This window comes from Charadrius vociferus, unplaced genomic scaffold (assembly GCF_000708025.1).
Source record: "Charadrius vociferus isolate BGI_N301 unplaced genomic scaffold, ASM70802v2 scaffold108, whole genome shotgun sequence".
Classification (NCBI taxonomy): Eukaryota; Metazoa; Chordata; class Aves; order Charadriiformes; family Charadriidae; genus Charadrius; species Charadrius vociferus.
The window spans coordinates 1,018,963-1,040,661 of NW_009649770.1; the positions used below are offsets into that span (position 1 = coordinate 1,018,963).

A 21,699-nucleotide genomic window follows, 5' to 3' on the forward strand; every position below is an offset into this window, starting at 1 on the left:
TCTATCTATAGTTCTGATGATACAGGCTAAACCACACGTGCTGCACTATTCATCTTGCTTCGGGAGTCAGGTTTAAACATATTTCTAGCCTGCTTATGTTAATGCCAAGAGACTTAAACTTGGGCAGTATAAATTTATGGCAGCTACAGGAAAAATAAAGGGAGAGTAGGTCACTATGTCAAGAGAAGCAGTGCAGTGCTCTGCCCTGGATCGCTCTCTCGGGGGATGCCTGGCATACTGGGTAGGGCAACTCTGAAAGTTACAGCACCTTAATGATGACAGTTGCATAGAAGCCCTTATAACTCCAGAAAACAGCTAACCGCAAAGGGCTCACACGTAGGGAATAAAAATCATAATGTCCCTTTTTAAACCTATAGAACATATATAAATAATAACTTTCTGTATAATCCTGTGCTTACATTCCTCCTCAACAAGGAGGCTTAATAGCTCCTCACGTCAACAGGGCTTGGAATAAACAACCCCTCTCTTTATTTAGTTTATTTTTGGCAGTTTTACTGGAAAAACAATAAAAAAATGTTACAGCACAATTTTCCAGAGGTTGAACATTCCAGTGTCTGTCCAGCCACACGTTATAATCTTAAAGTTAGCGAAGTACTTACTAATGAAATTAATGAAATTCTATGGCCACAACTAACACGAGTATTAGGTGGCTAACTCATTGCAAATGAGAAGTCAAGTCTTTGCAACATACTCTAGGGTGAATGAGAAAAAGGCACATTTCAGAAATGACAATTTCTCAAGATCCACAATGGAATAGAAAATGAACAACAAGAGAGAACACTTCAAAGGGATCTTGAAAAAGTCTGAGTACTTAATACCATCCAATTCTTCTGGAAAAACTTGATTTAACAGGATCTTTAGGAAATCTCATCTGGAATTCCTACCTTGGGTTGAGGTTCGAAAAAAATAAGAATATTGAAGTAGACGTTCATAGAGTGAGAACAATGAAGGTGAAGGAAGGGGATTTCTAAATGTTGACTTGATTGTCATGTAAAATGATGCACAGAAGCATGACCTGGTCAAAGAACCAAATTTAGACCTGCATTTAAATTAATTAAAAGCAGACTAAGGAATTTGGCTAAATACACATGTTCAGCATACAAATTTTAAAATATATTTTGCTATATTAATTTGACAAGGGAATCAGAGGTAGAAGCTTTCTATGATTATGCCGCCTCCATCTTGTTAACGTAAATTCTTTACATTTTCTAAGAAAACATTTTAAAATTTACTTGGAAGCCTCAATACCTCAAATTCAGTCCTTTCATATCGTTACAGTAAAGCTAAAGCATAGAGGAATGATCATATCGGGAAGTCTGAGGCTATAGTAATGTCCGTACCCCAAAAATCTACTCCAAGAAACTGATCACAGAACTATTCTAATGCTTTATCAATCAAAATACTTTTTCACACCGCAACTTCTCACTCAAGAGAGCTATTCCATTGTAAAGTCTCAGTGAAGTGTTGAACATCATAACTAGAATGCAAAGTTAAAATATCCCAAATCAAACCAGCTACAACCCAAGTGCTCTGACTTGGGAATAATTTCATTTAAAATCCCTGACCTTAAACAGCAGCAGCTGTTTTTAAATAACATTTCTTAATTTATATAAAGCAGCTCAAGTGCTTAGATTTTACTGATTTCAAATGTCGTCTGTATGAATCTCCTCCACATATATGTAGTGTATCTGTGTACTCACACTTAGAGATATTTCTGTCCTTTCCCACTACTTCACATCTAACTTTGAGACAATTTGATTTCTACAAAGACCACAGATTTAGAAGGCCGTATCTGAAAAAGCAGAGTAAAGGAAAGCAAATACCATTTAGATTTTTCGTAATAATTAACATTTGCAGTATTTTTATCTTACTACTACTTTATTATCCAACTAGCAGTATTAACCACTCTGACAAGTACGCATGCCTGAAATGACACCGCTTCCTGACAGGGCAGACTCGACCAACTCTGAGCCACCTTAAAGGGAGTGTCAGTAATGCGTATCACAGAAGTGACTTAGAAAAAGAAGAAATCAATACAATACATGTCGATCCTATCTGTCTTCCCTAGATTCACCTAAATCTAGCTGAAACATACTTTCCTTATTTCAATTCTGCCTCTCTTTGCAGAATTTGGATCCTTTAGCCTTTATTATGTGTAAGCAGAACTGGGCAGTCATGGCAGTTCTGGTCTTAATTTTTCGGTTGAGTCTTAATTTCTTCCTGAATGCAAGAGATTGTTGATACGCACCCTAAATTTAAGCTACAAAAATGCAGGTGTATTGAATACTGCCTTTAAGATATGGAGCTTGCAATTTTTTACAAAAATAACTTTTAATCAAATGTAATGTTCAGAAACAATGAAGCTGCAATGAAGGAGGCAGGAAATGAGGGATGCAAACCCCAGTGCCACGAGTGGAAGACACCGAGAAGTTTGACAGTAAGTGCCGTTCTGTTACTTTTGACAAGGCTTTCTATAAAGAGAATGAGGCCTGACAGCGGCTAAAAGAAGAGATGCCTTTTATTACTCTGAATATGTCAGTTCTGGTGACTAAACCAGGCACTTGGCAAATGAGAGCATGTGGCTGTTTAGTCTGTACTGTCAGGGAGGTGGCACAGACTGTTTTTTCTATTAAAAAGAAGCACCAATATACATCCCCTGAAATGATGATAATATCACGATACACAAAGTTAAACTTCAGAATCAAAACTCAGGGGCAACATCGACAACTAATCCTGAGAATCGCCAAGTATCCTTTGAGTGGAAAGAGGAGGGAGGGCAGCAGCATAGTTTCGCCCTAAAGATGAAATTATTACAGTGCTCAAAGAAGGCTGAAGATTTTGCAAGGTAGATAGGTAACAGATGAAGATTTCTGGTATCTAAAGAGAAAGAGGCCACCTGATTTTTCCTCCTAGTTGCAGATGATTTAGTTTTCCAAAATACACTCGATTTCCCACTTCCACAAGCTATTTAGTCAAAGAAAAATCAGTCTTTATTTGAAAAAAAAAAAAAAAGATTATGTCAGTAAGTTTCAGTAAGTCCTTCTGGAGGCCTCCCGGCATTAACACCACAGTCAATATTTGCATTAATCAGGACCAGGTAGTTCAAGCCACATGGGATTTGAGGCACTGTATCCAAGTACAATCAAGCACAGCCAGACTCTGAGCATATACGCTACAGAGAAACTTGTCTCTGAAGCGCACTCTCTCGCTGAACCATCACTCAGAAACGTAAACAATTGAATTGGGTTCAAATACTGACTCCTAACGATCCTGTTTAAGGAAAGAAATTTTGAAGCAGCAGGAAAACACATTACCAGATATGTCTGCAAGTCTTACTGGCAGGAGAAATATTGTGAAGTTGGTTGAAAATACTGAACTCGCTTCTCCCGGGAAGGAAATGGGTATCACGAAGTGAGGTCTGTAAGTCTCAGCTTTTCACCTCTGCTGATTATCCCAAGCACATTTAACTCTTCAGATACAGTAATTCTATCCACTATCTACATTTCTATCAAAAGGCTTGGCCTTCCACTGACAACTGCTGAATGTAGTTATGCATCGTCAGTGTAAAAATCTTTAATAGGGGGAAGAGTTTGCAAGGAACATAGTTTAAAATATTTTACTGTCATCATCTCCTCATTGCTTCTCCCTATTAAAAAATACGATGTAATCAATTTTGGTTTGCTTACTATTATGGCATTAGAAACTAGAAAAATTTTGCCCCAGATGCAGATCCAGTTCAGAATAAAGTACACTATATTTCCAATTCATAATCCAAACAAAAGAAAGTGCTTATAAAAGCAAGTTACACATATTCACAAAGAAAGCACTAGTCAGGCTCTCTCCACTTTTACCCTAGCAGTGAATATAAGTATACCTAAACTAAGGAATTATGGCACTAGCATAAAAAAGATGTATATAATGTATTTTTTTAAATCAGTTCTTCTTGTCTCCCTCCTTATTCAAGTTCCACAGCATGCATATGGATATGAATAAGTAAGGGATTCTTCACCCTAACTTCATGCACAGCAGCCTGAGAAACGTTTCAGATTAACAGAAATGATAATACACATACATAAGGCTGTCTTTCAACGAGGTTTGATAATTTGTAAATGCAATGTTTACACAGATCAGGTCAAGTGAAAAGGTTTGTAATATACAGACTTAACTTACATAGATCTGTTTATCAGTGCTAATGAACATGGGATGACTTCAAATGCTCATTATCTAATGTACGCGGTACACACTTTTTGCAACTCGCATGAATTCTCATTCCGATTTTTAACTACTATGCAGCCTGCAAAGGCAAAAATCCACGAAGTCAGATTGCTCTTTTTTCTTTTATCAGAACAATTAACATTAATCATGTATTACTGCACAGACACTGCTTTTATACACCTGCATTACTAAAATAATGAATTGAATGAAGTTTGAATAAAAGTATTAAAATAACTACAAGCACAGAAGTTTACCCTTAAACATATTTCTATCAATATTTCCTTAGCCAGTGTTCATAAGCAGGTAATGCAAAGCTTCATTTATACGCACTATATGCTTCAGGTCTCCCAACAAAAAAAAGAAAGGACAACTCCTTTTAAAATTGTTTATATTATGTTTTTTCCAGAAGTAATTTTCTGTTTATACTGTAGGCAGTTTTACTTGCATAACTTGACAAAATGCTTTGTGAAACTGTAAAATGAGGACAAGGATTTCATACCATTAAATGCACCATGGTGGCAGGAAGGGAAGACACTGAATTTGTTTTCACTTGAGATTTTTAAAGTTTTAGACAAAGTGTCTGAATTCATGTCAGTGTGGAGTCCATCCTGGTTTTTTACCTACTAAAGTAGCCAAAGCTTTTTTTTTTTTCCTAAGGTTTCCAATTCATGGCTTTAATATGTACCTCAAAAATCTTAAAATTAACTATCTGCCCATCTATATGGAGGATCCAGAGATTTAGTTTTTTGGGTTTATTAAAATCTACTTGTACTGATAACAGTATAGGGACATATGATCTGGCACAGTAAACACAGGTTTAACAGCCTAATTGCTTGGATTTTGTATAGTGGTTCATTAAGTTAATGCCTCTGCAGTAAAGTGCTAAATAGGAATTCCCACAACAAAGACTTCTCATTGCTGATGGAGAAGGAAAAGGTAGGACATAGTCAGGCAATTTGGGAAGAAACTGCTCTTTAGGAGAGGAATATTCAAACCAACAGGACTATGAAGCTCTACCAAAGGGAAGAAAAGATGCCACAACACAAACCGCCATGAATTATGTCTTTGAATAACCCAGGGACACCAGACAATTCCATCTTGTCTTAACTACCTCACTTGAGAGGAAAGATACCTTCACAGAGCTTTACAGGATAAAGACACACTCTATGAAAGTAAACAATGCTGCACGTATACAGAAATTCTTATTGTACAGTATTCAACTGCATCTTTAGATAAATCTTATTATTTTGTTCTGTAGTTGCAGTGAAGGCACTGTACATTACGCTCCCTTAAATACTTTACCCATATAAACAAATCTGACACTGATTCTACAAGACACCTGAACTGCCCTTTCTTCACAGCCCCAGATTCATGGACGTGTCAGAAAACTAGGCTTGCTTAGAGGAATAACAATGTCATCGTGGAAAGATTTTTGCTTTGGTAAAAGAAAGACTAAATGAGAAGTTTTTCATGATAACCAGGTATTTTGAAAGAATAAATCTGTGTTTCACATTTTTGATGTAATAATAAACTGAATATAAAAAAAAAAAGACATCAACATAGCTATATATTTTTTAAGTTCCTCTTAGTAGCTTAATATTTTCTCCAGTTTCCTGAAAAAGTTTCATTATTGTTTTCCCTAAACTTACGTCCACATTTAATCACCCAAAATGCACCTCCACCACATAGCAGATGTGTCATTAACTATTTCTGAAAAAAAGTGAAATAAAATCACCCAGCATGGGAATACTACGGAATAAGTCAATACGAGCAGATGGTGTTTATTTTGTCACTGCTTGTGTTAAAAATTACCACCTATTTCATCAGTTTCTTTAAGGTAGAAGCTTCATGTAAAAAGTGGAGAAGCTATTTTTTATAAGCTGTCAAAGAACTCCTTAAAATATAAATTCTTGTTTTCAGGGCTTCCAGTTTTCTAGGACATGGTGCAATACACAGGAGATCGGTTTGTATAAATCTGACATGATCGAGCATTTTGCTAGCAGCTCAGTCTTTCAACACACAATCTGTTTTGATTCTCAAGCAAATTTGCAAAATCTTTAGTTCAAATACCGGTGTTTTCAAGACAAATTCTGTAACAAGTGTTAAGTCTGCTCCTAAGAGAAGCACCTGGTAGAACTGTCAGCTTGTTTTCTTCTAGGACCCAATATGTAAGAGAGTTTTACTTCCCCCTCAGTATTTCCGACATTCTCATTATTTTATCACACAGTTTTGGCTTTGCGGTTTACATTCTCTGGTTGATTGTTTCTTAACAAAACAGTATGTTGCAAGAGCAATTGTACAGCCTGGACTTGGCTACTTAAAGAAATCATTGCTAAAATCCCATGATAAAACCAGGTTTTGCTCATGGATTTTTGAAAACATTTCCATTAAAATGGAAACCTAAACCCCTCCCTGAAATGCAAACCCATATGATCCTCAGTAAGGCAAATCCATGTTGAAAGCAGCAAAGTGAGCTGAATTCCTCCCTTCTTTGATTTAAACAGAATTATTATAAACATTATCCATAGTATCCATACACAGGATTTAAATACCATTTTCAACTTATTTATATCTGAAAGCTACTGGACATCAGTCTACCATCCTCACTGCTGATTTTCAAAGTCATGCCATAAGAGATCATCCTCCTAAATCAAATCCCCATACAACCAGCTGCATTTTGTATCTAAATGTCATAACCATAGGATAAAATCCGATCCATTTTCTTCCCCAGAAAAGGTTTTAAACCTGACACAGGGTAGATTTAGATTAGATATTAGAAAAAAATTCTTTCCTTTGCAGGTGGTGAGGCACTGGCACAGGTTGCCCCGAGAAGCTGTGGCTGCCCCATCCCTGGAGGTGTTCAAGGCCAGGTTGGACGGGGCTTGGAGCAACCTGGGCTGGTGGGGGGTGTCCCTGCCCAGGGCAGGGGGTGGGACTAGATGAGCTTTAAGGTCCCCTCCAACTCTAACCATTCTATGATTCTATGTTCATTAAATTACAGTTCAATTGATAACATCCCAAAATTACTTTAAGAACTTACTTGCACATCACAGATTACCATAGATCCTTGAGATAGTTGTATGCTTGCTGCAACAACATATCAAATACATAGCTTATGAACTATATCCAACTACTGAATGTAACTATATTCAAATCTCCTATTGGTGTTGACAGGATTATACACGAATTCAGAGACTATGAACTCTACTACAAAACTGGACATTGTATGTTCACAGTTTACTTAAGATCATCACGTTGAAACAAACAGCAAAGATGCTTAACCCAGACTACAAGGGCTGAAAAGTGAACCAAAAGATAGGAAACGGTAGAAAAAGGCTGCCTGACAACCACTTGCAGTGCACATGTGTTTTAATTACTTGATTCTGGTTTACCTCAAACCAGGACACTGATTTAATCCTTTCTCCCTCCCTTTTAAGTCTTCTATTGCACTTACTGTTCAGGTTGGCTTGCACTTAACATATAAAGAACCGATCCTTTAATCTTTATTATTTAATGAGAAGCACAGCCCTCTCAGTGTCCTATTCAAATCAGACTCTAAGCAGAATGCTATTAAATGTCTTCTTTTGCTTTTATATATTGCTCAACATTACACTATCTGAATGCTTTAAAAGCATTACTTAATGATTTTGATAAATTTCTAAGCTTTTGTTGCATTATTTTACAGCTATAAAAAGAAACCAGGGTGGTTTTGTTCTTTTGTTTGGTTGGTTTTGTTTTTAATCCTGAATGCTTAGTATGAGATAGATTTAAGATATTTTGGGGTTGGTACTTTTTATTTTTTTTAATCTATTAAGAACTCTTCTCCCAGAAAAGGAGAAGTCAGAAAAGGTGAGATTTAGGTCTAATCCAAACACAAGGTACAGGAGATATTTCCCTATAAGACACTTTTATCCTTTTTCCTTCCAGAGTCTGAACGTTGATTTGACAACAGTCCTTCTGCCCGTGTTTCTGAAGCACTGACCATTATAACATCCATGTTCAGCACTTAACCTCCTTTTTTCCCAATACCTCTTGGTCTGCACCAGCAGCATCTTTCTCCTTAGCAAAGCAAAGACTGAATAGATCAAGAAATCTAATGTTTTATTAGAACACAGCAAAGCAATCCACCCACTAAATGAGCACACCTGATAGCTGGTTACCTTTAAAATTAAATGTCTGAGGGCTCTACTTCTGGTGATACAAAGAGTCCTCTTCTGTTGACACAACACACACACTGAAAGCTTCGCAACACTATTTGGATGCATTCTCAGCCAGCTGAGGCTGTAAACCAAGGTTAGTGCCATCTGTCTGTTTTTGGCAGCATCCAGATTGATGTAAAAAAAATTAAATCCTATGGCACTTTTTAAAAGGAAGAGAGATACAGCTTGTTTTGGGCAATTCCCTTGAATTATTAACATAATACATTTGGCTGACATCAACGCCAGTCAGCACATCTGAATCTATAAGCTCACTGCACCTTTCTTATCACATTGAGAGAGCATGCAACAAAATATTTTATTAGTGATATCAGATTTAGTATGTCCAAGTACTTAGATTTATAAAAGTCATAAAAAGTCCTAAGTTTTTCCATTGCTTGTCTTAGTTCAATTATTTTTTTAAATGCATGTTACTGTCAAGCCTGAGATGAGAATTAATAATACCATCAATTATTTTTGAGTTGCTATATAGTTATTAATACATTCTCATGTTCTTCTTAATTTATAGAGCCCTGATCAAATACAATACCAAAAATTAAAAGCAATATATAAATCAAATTTGCCTGAATGAGAAAGAGTATCAGGTCATCAAGGAAAAGAACTAAACCAAAGAGAAACAATATTGGATGAAAAGCCTCAAAGCTTCAAATGAGAAAAGGTATTGTTCAGACGGATGCAATTTGTAGGGCTAAACCCTTCTGTGGTCCTGGAAAACGCATTCCCGTATTATTCTTTGAGATTACGTATGGCCTAAGTAGCATAAGCCATTCATTTTACTTCTGCCAAACCCCCTTCTGCAACAACAATAATCATAAATGCTTCAGAAATGCAGAGATATATACAAGATCATCTCCATTCTTTATTAATTTCACCTTTATTACCAACCATACACATGCCATCTTGGGCAATTTGCAGTATTATATACCAGCATTATGGAAATTTAATTGGTCTACCAAATGCTCTTGCTCCCAATCTTCTAAGCAGCATGGAAATACGAAAAACGGTCCTTATCTCCAGCTTGAAAACACACTGAGCATTCTTGGGCTGCTTTAACTACAAAATGTTCACAGATGCTCAGTGCTTTCCAGAATTTGATGTAAGAAACTGTCCCAGTATTTGCTCAGACACTGTTTGAGATTCAAAGCATGATGCCGTTCACTAGTTTTTACCAACAATCAAGCAATTATGGAAAGAAGTATATCAGAAAATCAAATTGGGGGTGATGAGAAAACCTTGTTTTATGTCTCATTTAAATATTAAGCAAGCAGAATATTATTCCTGGTTAGGGCCCTAATTTTGCAAAGCGCTTACTTAAGAGCTTAAATTAAAAGCCCAAATGGAAAGGTATCTTTCATGTAGGCACTAGGTCACAGCTGCAATGGAAGAAAAGAATGAAATATCAAAACATATCTTTCATCTCATTATGCAGTCAAATACAAGGCAAAAATTTCAGTGTTGAGGACAAAAGACTTCATGAAAAATGGCCCCTGCTAAATTAGTAAGGGCACATACTGATACTACAGCTAACCTAAGTGTACACATCCAATGAATGAAAACCATTTTTTGAATTCAAGAAACATCAAGAGGAAGATGTCACTGAATCATTATCCTTGTATTAAAATTCCTTTAGATGTCTTTGGGTTTATATTACTGCAGCTTGTTATTTTTTTCTTCTGCTAAAAAGTACACTGCAACCTATTTTCTATACATCCTCCTCCTACCAAAGGAGTTTTGCTCTCAGGTAAACAAAAGGTATGTGTGTGTGTGTGGGGGGGAGTAGTGGTACTTAAAAAAAATAAATGTCTGTCAATGAGGTGAATCCCTATAAAACCAGAAAAACCAACAAACCCCCCTGATTGTTTTGCCCAGCCCCTAAGATCCAAAACTGCAGTGACACACCACGTGTGACTGTCTGAATCTGAAACTGTTAGATCAAAAAAATTCAAATCAAGACTAAAGATGAACAGAGCTCTCGCTAAATCTTTCATTAGAAAGTCAGACTTAAGAATCACTGAAGAAACATGTATCACATGTAAGCTTTTACCAATGGGATAAAACATATGTAATTGCCTTTGTGAAAATAGTGCTAGATACAGGTACTATATTGTTTTTAAATTATGCCTATGTGTACCCAGATCTGGCATCTCTTACATGTTGTAGCTCTCTTTCTCCCCATGTAATGACCCCAGCCCATGAAGCAGTATCAGCTCAGGGAAAAGGCAGCTCCTTCACCACCCAGTGACGATTCCCAATAAAAAAACACCTTTACTTAGTTCAATCAAATCAGGAAGGTATTACTCAACAATGAACTAGAGATAAGCAGTAAAGAGATCAGGTTTCTTCAACAGAATATAAACACCCAGGAGAAAAAACAAAACAAACCAAAACCACAACAAAAGAACCCCACAATACATAATAAGCAGAACATAAACAGAACTAGATTAATCATTGCAAAACCCACACATTCTAAACTAGGTTCTAAGTTTACAAGGCATACAGTTTAAGCAAGATAAAAACCTTACGTATTAGAGAGTTCTTTGTCTCAGCCAGCTGCTGCCAGCTTGTCTGTCTGTCTTTCAATTTCTCAGAAAGGTGTGTGTGAAAATCTAAATGAAATAAAACAAATACATTTTAGACATGGCTCTTTTCCTCCTTTTCTTCCATTCCATTCACCTTTGGTGTAATACAGCCAAAAGAATGTTTCACCTCCTCCCACCCAAAGCATTCCCGAATAATAAAAAAAATACTCTACTCATTATTACCTAGAGATTGAGAATTCTTTTCTCTTGTTATCAATGACATATAAAAAGGCGTATTGAGTAGCAGTAGTACTGCTGAAATCTTGCTTTGCAGGCCGTACGTGTACCCACTGTCGGTGTCATTAACCACAAAAAGGACAGAGAGCATAAAGATCTGGCTATAATACACATGTTAGAATTTAACTTGAAGTCCATGGGAGTTTCCATACATGCTGTACAGTGAGTATTGAAGACCATACTAACTTTTTTCAGTGTATTATCTAGTACTCCTATAGCCAAGTATGTATTATTACATCCTTTAAAAAGTTTTTCTTATCTAAAAACAGAGGCTTGAGATACATTTGGAAAATGGACACTTTCAGCTGTAAAAAAAAATCACTTCTTACGTGTTTATTGCAGCAGCATGATCACTTTTACACTGACTGCCAACATAATCAGGCTCATTCTGCTGCATCTCAGCTAGACGTGAAGCAGTGAAACTGGCAATTTTTTTTTCTTTTCTGTTTCATAAAAAATCTCTAGCTTTACGAAAACAGATTTTAATATACACCAAAAAACCCCCACCCCTTTTAGTTTTGAATAGTCTTTTTCTTTGACTAAAAAGGAAACAGGTTTCTTTTGGTTGTACAACTAATTCAAATATACCTGGATTTTTATAAACATGAAGAAATTAGCGAGTCCTCTTACATTTGAAAAGCACAAAATCAATTGAATATTGTTATTGAATTCCACAACAACAACAGGATAGTTTTCAGATGTAGTAAACAGGAAACATAAAACCTATTTTTATTTATTTACATGAATTTCCTTGCATAAACCAGTAAGACAAGACGACTAATAATTAATGTATGGTCACTTCAATTCTTGTTCTTCACTGCCTTTAAGGCTTCACTGGGAAATTATTTTACTTGGCATAACTCAGGTTCAAAACCTTAATAAGTTTTATCAGATAATAATTCATTCTTGCACCCAAGACTCACCAGAATCAACAATGAAAATATGTTCTATATATCACAGTAATTTATTATATGCAAAGAAAAAAAGGCAACACAATGACACTTAAAGATGTAAAAACAGTTGACCAAAATAATAGAAAACCACCTTGTATGCTAAAGGTCTAAGACAACAAATTGACTATTTGTTAGGAGCACAAATATTTTGGATCTGAAATGCTCGCAACAGAAATAATTTCAAAGAATGACAGCTCCTGAGTTTTAAATTGCTGGCTTTGGGGGTAAAAAGTAATTTTAAGGGACAAGTTCTACTTTTACAAACAATAAAAACCAAACAGAGTTTGCTAAGATGGCTAAATGTCAGGGGGACGATCACTGCCCCAGTCCTGCTGGCCACACTAGTCCTGACACAAGCCAGGATGCTGCTGGCCCTCTTGGCTATCTGGGTACACTGCTGGCTCATATCCAGTCGGCTGTTGGCCAACACCCCCAGGTCCTTTTCTGCCGGACAGCTTCAGAACTGGCCCCAACACTGAGCCCTGGGGAACACCACTTGTGACCGGCCGCCAACTTGATTTAAGCCCATTCACCACCACTCTCTGGGCACAGCCAGCCAGCCAGTTCGTTACCCAGCGAAGTGTATTCCTGTCCAAGGCAGGAGCAGCCAGTCTCTGCAGAACGCTGTGGAAACGGTGTCAAAGGCTTTACTAAAGTCCAGGTAAACAAAATCCACAGCCTTTCCCTCATCCGCTATATAAATATACATAAACACATGCATACACAGGAATATATCAGAAAAGAAGTCACGGAATTGTTTTATGAAGCTTTTTTTTTCTTTTCCTTTTTTATGAGAACATGGGACCAAATCCAGGGCAATTCTTCTCTGGCACTTACAATCAAATTAAACAATTTTTGCAGTTTACAATTTTACAGTTTCTGTGATATCACATCCTATAATATGCAGATTTTTAAAATCTTTACTGCCTCTATTTTTGCTATAATAGAAGTTTTGCTTTCATTTCTCTTTTAAGAGAAAAAAACAGAATTAATCCATCAACAGTTTATCTATTGACATTTTATCACATTACCCTTTAAGCCTCTGTATGTTACCAAATCTGCTATTTTCTCTTTTTACCTGTCTGTGGCCACTTTGGGTTATTTGATCCTTACAATTACAAAGGGTAGAGATGAGGACAACAAACTGTTCCCCCAAGGAAGCTAAGCCATCCCTCTTTTTGATGTGAAACATCTAAAAATGATGACTAAATCATAAGTTTCCAAGCTCTGGTTCTCCAACAATTAAAAAAAAAAAAATTAACAACAATTGAAAGAAAAGTTTGTTACCAATACCCAAAGAATAATTTAAATGTTCAGATGCTTTAAAAATAGTGTCATTTGAAGGGAAGTCTCCATGGGTATTACCTTCCTTTGACACTCACAGGGAGTTAAGCCTAATTGCATTTAGGGTTATCTCTAGCAGCTACACTCAGAATCAAACATCCTCATGAGGACTATTGTTCTAACTAATCTACTTATTAGGCTTTTATTCAAATTTAGTACAGTCTTTCATAGAAAACATCTCAAAGGAATAGTAATGGATTTTGCAATTATCAGACAGGAAAGAAAAGACTATGACCTACAAACTTTGGCCTTGCCAAAAATTAGGAAAAAAATCTTTTGTAAGTAAATTTTTAGATCATTAACTTAATTTTAGTCCCTATCAAACACCACACTTTACATCTGGAAAAAGGAAAACCTGTGTGAATTTACCATGCTTTTCTCTTATACATTCCCCTAAAACACAACCCCCCCAATGCCCACAGGTCTGTTTGCTCCTACAGTAACCGACAGAGAGAAAAACCTGCTTTCTCTGCACTGCTTTCAAAGGTGAAGGAGTAGCAGGTTTTGGCTTGCTGTCTCGAGTCCCAGTTTAAGTTAAAAATCAAGGCTGATACAACTAACTTTAAATAATAGTATAAATACTAGCAACACCTTTTGAAAATTGAGAAAACAAATACTGCGATTCCTAAACCGGTCTGCTGTGATGTATACAATGTGCAGACTAGCTACTTCTCTTCTGCACTGTACTTGGCAAATTCACTTTCTTCTCCTTTCCCCACAGCAGCCTCTTCAGAAACTGATACTCTGCCTTCGCAACTCTATTACTTTCTAACATTTACCTGATTTCCCTCACGCCCCAACAGTCTCCCACGAGGCCTGGCACTCTGACGAGACCTACACGATGTCTTCTTGCTGTCCAACAGAAAGGCTGACAGGGAAAGGTTGTAATTACTCTCCCCATTTTCATTCCCCCTCTATGGCTATGCCGTGTAACCAGCAAGCAGCAAGCACCTCTGAGCATCCCGCAGTCAGAGGTGCCGCTCATCAGGATCCCACCGCAGAGCCCCACAGGACACGTCTTTCTCACAGCTATTCGGCTGATCACCAGATATCGTGTTCCTAATGTATCGCTCCTCTTTTGATCTGGCCTCACAATGACTCCTAACTGTTACCTATCTGGGAACAAGTATCACTCCTGTCTCTTCTTTCTCTCTCTCCCTTCCTCCCCAGTTGTTTTCTTCCTTCGGAATTTTCCCCTTCATCGCCCTGTCTGAATGGATGCTTCCAACTATTCACTATGAATTTGCAACCTTACTAGTTTAGTCAGGTATTCTGGAATTTCATTTTTTAACATTTCCCAATAGGCATGACTAAAAGCTTGGCTACCAATATAGTATGTGCTCCACCCTTTAAGATGATAGCACACTGTTTATGGTTTTGGGGTTTTTTTGCAGCATGAAAACTTTGTGCATTTTATAAGATTTGCTTCCTCCATCCATAATTCTTATGCCTCTCCGTCAGCATTCATCCAGGAAATGACTGTGGAACTTTAAATACGATCAGAGCCTAAATATCCTCCTTAACTCTGTTCTCATTTTCCCTCTTCTATTTATCAAAGTGGCATAAACCAATTTTTACTGGTAATAAGCTAAAAAGATGGCTTATTTTTATAAACTAGCACTTCAGGACCATTAAAAGAAGGTCTTACAAATAAACACCTTTAATTTCTCAAGCTGCTTCCCCTCCCTCCTAATATTCACACAAAACCATCCAGTACTGAATACTCACTCCATTTCTGTCACACCTACATGCGCTGGGCTTGTCCCAATTGCCTCCGATTTCCTCTCTATTGAACACTTTCCGGGGGCAGAAGTTGCTCCTCCGTTAGTACCTTAGTACATTTTCATTGCTATTTGCTCAACATTTATTACTGATCATTAGGGGGTTTGAGGAATAGGACAAAAACCGTAACAACTGACAGAACACTCTCTGAGTGCTGGGCAGGTCAAAGCTCTGTGTTTTCCTCAAATCACCTTTTTTTGGTTTTCTTTTTTCATCACATTCTCCCCTAACACTTTGGATCAAGCATACTGGACAGATGTAACAAATGCGGTACTCTAACCTATACGTATACCATTTCTGGAGGCAAATAATGATTATGAAGAAATCAGAAAAATGCCAGTAATATAAAAATCATGCACAAAAGTATTGGAATATGAATTGTTCTGAAATAAAAAGGGCCATACAATTTTTCTTTTCCTATATTGTCTTGACAGAATTACTATCTGCTGTTTTACTCTATTACCTTCTATTGCCCGTGTTATATCCAATGTTTTGTTTGATCTTTTACAAAAGTTGTATTCATTTTTCTCTGCTCTGAAGCACATTAAACTTAAAGCCAATTAAACTTAAAAAAAGCTTTACCTGCATAGTATACTAGCAGCTCTCAAGCAGAATTATTCTCCAATACAAAACATCCACAAGACGTATTGTATTTTTTGAAAGTACAGACTTAAATGTATTTACACACAACCAAATATTCATGCAAGAATGACATGCTATAAAGGAAAATGCTCGAGTTTTCATTCAAGCACATTTGAAAGCTTATTATAGTTCAGTGAGCTCAACAGTAAATACGCCATTTTCCCTCTCCTCAGTCTACCAAAGGTAAGGTTACAAAATGGGAGTTGGAAGGATTTTTGGCTCACATTGCTATTTATGACGTCCTAAGTATTACCAAACATGACAAGCAACAGATCTACTGCACCAGGGGCTGGATTTTCCAAGTGCATTGCCCATACCTTTTATACAGAATCAACATTAGAGACAACAGTATAGGACTTAAAATGAGAAATACCTTCATTTTGTATTTTCATTTCCTCTTCTCAAATGCCCCTGAATAGTCAAGCCCTAACATCTAAACTAGTCATAATTGCCTCTTAATTCAACATGATCATTGACTTGCATAAAAAGAAAAACTCTAAGTGGAACTTCGTAACATTTTTCTTTTCCTCATGCTGTTTCCTTCTGGGTTTGTTTTGCTTTGCTTTTTAAAGTAAGGGTCAATTTAACAACTATTACTTCATGCTGTTAGGAATGGGTTAGTATCCCCATAAAAGTCAATGACTCAGCTACGGGTCAACATCCCTGTAATTTATAAAACCATATGCCACAATTCTCATGCGAATAATTCATTAAAAACTAAGAAAAGCTTCAGTCTCAAGTAGCAACTACAGGTACGCTAAGGTTGCTTTATCTTTCTTTAATACCTCTTCCATTCCAGTCTTTCTCCCAATTAACACTTTACTATTAGTTCAGCTTATGTTCTAATGACTATGTTTTTAGATCAAAAACTTAATGCCTGGAAAGAAAAAAAAAACATTCAGTATACCCAGTATCCTTAAATAAATACGGTGACAAAATTCACATTAACCAAGTTTTACAACAACAGTGGTCAGGTACAAAGTTTAAATTTAGAGGGGACTATATGCGCTGTACTACAACCAATCAACACTTCAGTTAAAGCACCTGCTGCTGTTCTTCACTTTTGGCAGCACACAAAACTGCTGTATAAAGGCTAAAAAGAATTTAAATTCTAAAAAGAATTCCTTAAAAAGATTTTTCCTCCTTATTGTGGGATATATATTGATTTCCTGTACTTTTTCAGCTTGAAAGTGAAAAGAAAGAGTAAGTCAACCAAACCGCTACAGTAGAAATTATCTGCCACATACTACTTTGCTGCTTCTTTTGTGAGGGAACAAACCAAAGTTAGCTGCTCTTGGTAAGACTGCACTTCTTTTAACTTATCAACTAGTGTCAGCAGAATGGACACTGCGACAGCTATGAAATTAACACTAAGGGATTCACAAAACAATGCAAAGAAGGTTTTCCAGTACAAGCGTGCAATTCTAATAGCGCTAAATTATTATAACCACATGTTGGGTGTTGCGTCACCCTGCTCCTCCTCCAAAACAAAGATAAGAGCAAACCAACAAAGCATGATTTATTCTGTTGAAGGAACAGTGTAAAGCTAAGACATATAGACAAAAAAAAAGGTAAGGCCCAAAGCGCTACCACATTAGTCCTACTGACATACTGCCTATTTTTTCAACGGCCTAAATATTCCATTGGTCTTACATCATCCTGTATGGTTCTAACACCATAGCTCACTACTCATTTAAAATGAAGCAAGCCCTAAAAATACAAAGAAACACTAAAACAAATACATACAGTTCTGTTCCTAGGAGGTTGGTGATTGAGATTGACATTCTAGCAATTATAATGCCTTACAAAACAAAACAAAGCAGCTCTTAAAGTAACTTCAGCATCTGACATCCTCATTATACCGTTACGTTATTTGCTGTTAAGAACTGTTCGTTTTTAAATTCTTACGGCAAGTTAATTAATTGATGAGCCTCACCCACCTTTAGACCTGCTTTTACTTACTTCTCTCTTCTCTTTCTACAGCAAGTTCTATTAGTGGGGGGAAAAAAAAAAATCAAATTACAGTTTTCAAGTAATTTAGTTGGTAAAATTGAATTTGTCATCTGTGCCTGTAAACAATTTTGAAGAACTGACACAGAATTCACAAGAAGACAAGTAGACAAACTTACTGTCTTATTTGTTGGGGAAAAAAATTACAAAGGACAAGATTTCCATCTCAAATTTTACCAACTATCTCTTCAGCCTCTATAATAAGGTCACCTATAGCTTTGAAACAAAATTATTCTTAGTACTCTTCAACAAAGAATGTAAGCACAACCTGCAGCAAGTCAGATCGAAGATCTTTTATCACATCTTTAGCCTAAGGAAAAGTGTAAGAGTAGAGTAAACATATCAAGATAATCCTTCAGAATAGCCTCTGAAACGCCAGGAGTTTCTCTCTCAGTTTTCCTAAAATTTTTATTCAACAGCCCTGGTTGGATTTTTCTTCCATGAATTTCTCAAGCCTGGCTTTGAACCAGTATACATTGTTACTATTTACAAAGTCTTGGGACAAGAAGTCTAACAACTTCCCTGAATATTATATGAAGTAGATTTTTGTTCATTTTGGATCTGCCATTTGCTAATTTGATGTTGTATAGTTCCCATATGGGGGAAAAACAGTGAACAATCATTCCTTATTCGCATTCTTTGTGTCACTCACCACTGCATGAACTCATAGAATCATAGGATTGTTTTTGTTGGAAAAGACCTTCCAGATCATCAAATCCAACTGTTAACCCAGCCCTACTAAGTCCACCACTAAACCATGTCCCTAAGTGCCACATCTACTCATCTTTTAAGGATTTCCAGGGATGGTGACTCCACCACTTCCCTGAGCAGCCTGGTCCAATGCTTCGTAACCCTTTCACTGAAGAAATTTTTCCTAATATCCAACCTAAACCGCTCCTGGCGCAACCTGAGGCCATTTCCTCTTGTCCTATTGCTTGTCACCTGGGAGAAGAGAGCAACCCCGCCTCGCTACACCCTCCTTTCCGGTAGTTGTATGGAGCGACAAGGTCTCCCCTCAGCCCCCTTGTCTCCAGACTAAACAACCCCACTTCCCTCGGCCGCTCCTCAGAAGACTTGTGCTCCAGACCCCTCACCAGCTTCGTTGCCCTTCTCTGGACACATTCCAGACTCCCAATGTCTTTCTTGGAGTGAGGGGCCCAAAACTGAACACAGCACTCGAGGTGGGGCCTCACCAGTGCTGAGTACAAGGGGACGATCACTGCCCCAGTCCTGCTGGCCACACTAGTCCTGACACAAGCCAGGATGCTGCTGGCCTTCTTGGCTACCTGGGTACTCTGCTGGCTCACATCCAGTCGGCTGTTGACCAACACCCCCAGGTCCTTTTCTGCCGGACAGGTTTCCAGCCACACTTCCCCATGCCTGCCGCGCTGCGGGGGTTCCTAGCCTCAGGCAGATCAACACTCCCACCCAACTTGGTGTCAACAATCATGTCACTCCAGTGACACTCTGTGACACAGTGTCACTCCAATCACGTCACCAGTCACTGTTTGGTTTTTTTTACGCTAAAGAACACTAAACTATTAAAGTCATTCTTCACAAGGAAACTATGCCATACTAGAGTAACCCATCTCACTGGCTCTTATCATTTGCAGTTCTACTGTATCATTCTTTATATGGAAGAACGGGAATTCAACATATCATTCAGGGAATGGACATCCCACACCTTTATACAATGGCAGTGGTGATATTTTCTGTTTTGTTCTTTACATAAACTTTCCACTGCTTCTTCTTGTTTGTCGTAAGAAGGGGGTTGTTTGCATTACTGTAGCATCATATGGATATCCTTTCCTAGGATTGTTCCCTGTTGCACTAACGTAACTTTCCTGAAAAACAATAGACACTTCAGAGCCCATCGTATTTCCTCAGCAATTATCAATTTCACCTACTGTTTTCTCTCCCACCCATTCAGCATCATGCGATTCTTCAGGAAATTTTTCACTGTCTTTGTCCTCACTACCCTGGATAACAGTTGGCATACAGATAATGATCACCTCAGTACATATGTTTTCCCAGCTCATTAAAAAAAACCCACCAAAATTAAGTTTACTACGTGAATGGAACAACAAAGCGCAGGAGGCTGTAACATGCTCAAAGAACCAGACTAACTCAGCTCCTTCATGTAACAATGTACATTTACCTTACACATGATGGTAGCTTCTTCCTTCGGCATACAACATAGGCTAGAAATAAATACACAGAATCACAGAATGGTCAGGGTTGGAAGGGACCTCTGGAGATCATCTGGGCCAACCCCCCCGCCAGAGCAGGGGCACCTACAACAGGTTGCACAGGACAGCGTCCAGGCGGGTTTGGAATGTCTCCAGAGTGGGACTCCACAACCACTCTGGGCAGCCTGTGCCAGTGCTCCACTACCCTCAAGGTAAAGAAGTTCCTCCTCATGTTAAGATGGACTTACAGTCATCTGTCTCCTGAGAGATGGAATCTAGCCTTAAGGACTCTGCCCAGTTTTCACAAACCAAGCAGTTTATAGGAGAGCCAGAATAATTGCCTGGACAAGACAGAGATACTAAACATATTACAAGTTTGTTGTGCCCTATTCTAGAGAAAGCATTAGACACAATGGCTCAAAAGGGATAACATTTTATAGTAAATAAACATAGACAATACTTTCTACATGTACCAGAAGGATATTTATGGCGTGAAAAACACTGCAATATATACTATCTAAGCAATAAATACTGAGTCATTTGGTGAGTGACCTAGTTTCCTTTTCATTTTAAGTGTATTTTTAGTTATTCCTTGTTGATTTGTGTTTTCATTAAAACCTCAGGGATATGTCCTTTTGAAGTGTGCTGGAGACTGAATGGACATACGATGTTTTATAAAGAACACCTAGGCATTTTCCCCCAATGTTCTCTCTCTCTCTCTTAAAGTCATACTTCTAATAGGAGCTCAAGTGAAGAGTGAATAAGCATCATTTTTTTACGTCTTTGTCTTATCTTTCCTCCACAGGAATTTAAATGCAAATGTGAAATAGAATGAACACCAACAAATGCACCAACTGGTAGTGCAGTCTAATGACTACAATCCACAAAGGAAAGAAGACTACTGTGCTCTCTGCTTACTGCCACAGCATTATGCTGTTGGCAATACTAGCAGTGTTCTGCATATCTTCCTTTTGAGACTGAACATATAGAGAAGTACTTTGAAAATCATCCCAGTATTTATACAGAAGCGGTGCAACTCATTTCCATAACCTTGTGGCATGGCATATAACATTTTATGTACACAATTAGGGAGATTATATTGATTTGAAATAGAAAAGACAACCCACCTAAGAAAAAAGTCCACTAAGTACCTCCAATCATGCAGAAGATGCATGAGAAGGGTTTAATTTTTGGAGAATTCTGAACTTAATTTGCAATAAGTGGAAACTTCTAATTGTTCTCAAGCCAGAAATGAAAAGGCAGTGAAATGATGTCCACTGTTGTCAATTTTCTTTTTAGTATGAGAATGGACCATAGAAGTTCAAAATTTATGTATGGACTCCAAAAGTTCAGAGGAATTAGTAGCCAATTTTTTTTTTGTTTTGCCCCTTCTTTACCACTGAATTAAGTTACAACAATAGATTTTTGTATAATAAACAAGCAGAAAATATTGCATAATGACCTAGCTTCAAATGAAGGCTCAATTACAGTAACGATCTTGATAATTCTA

At 37.4% G+C, this 21,699-nt stretch overlaps 1 protein-coding gene across 2 annotated transcripts in view; it reads right to left on the minus strand.

Annotated features, from left to right (window-relative positions):
- TENM2 (teneurin transmembrane protein 2) overlaps positions 1–21,699 on the minus strand; it is a 543,058-nt gene that overhangs the window by 311,702 nt on the left and 209,657 nt on the right. Inside the window, exon 3 of one of the 2 annotated variants that reach the window (XM_009890877.1) lies at positions 10,976–11,059. The exons of the other annotated variant lie outside the window; for it this stretch is intronic. Coding sequence (XP_009889179.1) covers positions 10,976–11,059 — 84 coding nt within the window. The remainder of the gene's footprint in view (positions 1–10,975; positions 11,060–21,699) is intronic. 2 annotated transcript variants of the gene reach the window in all.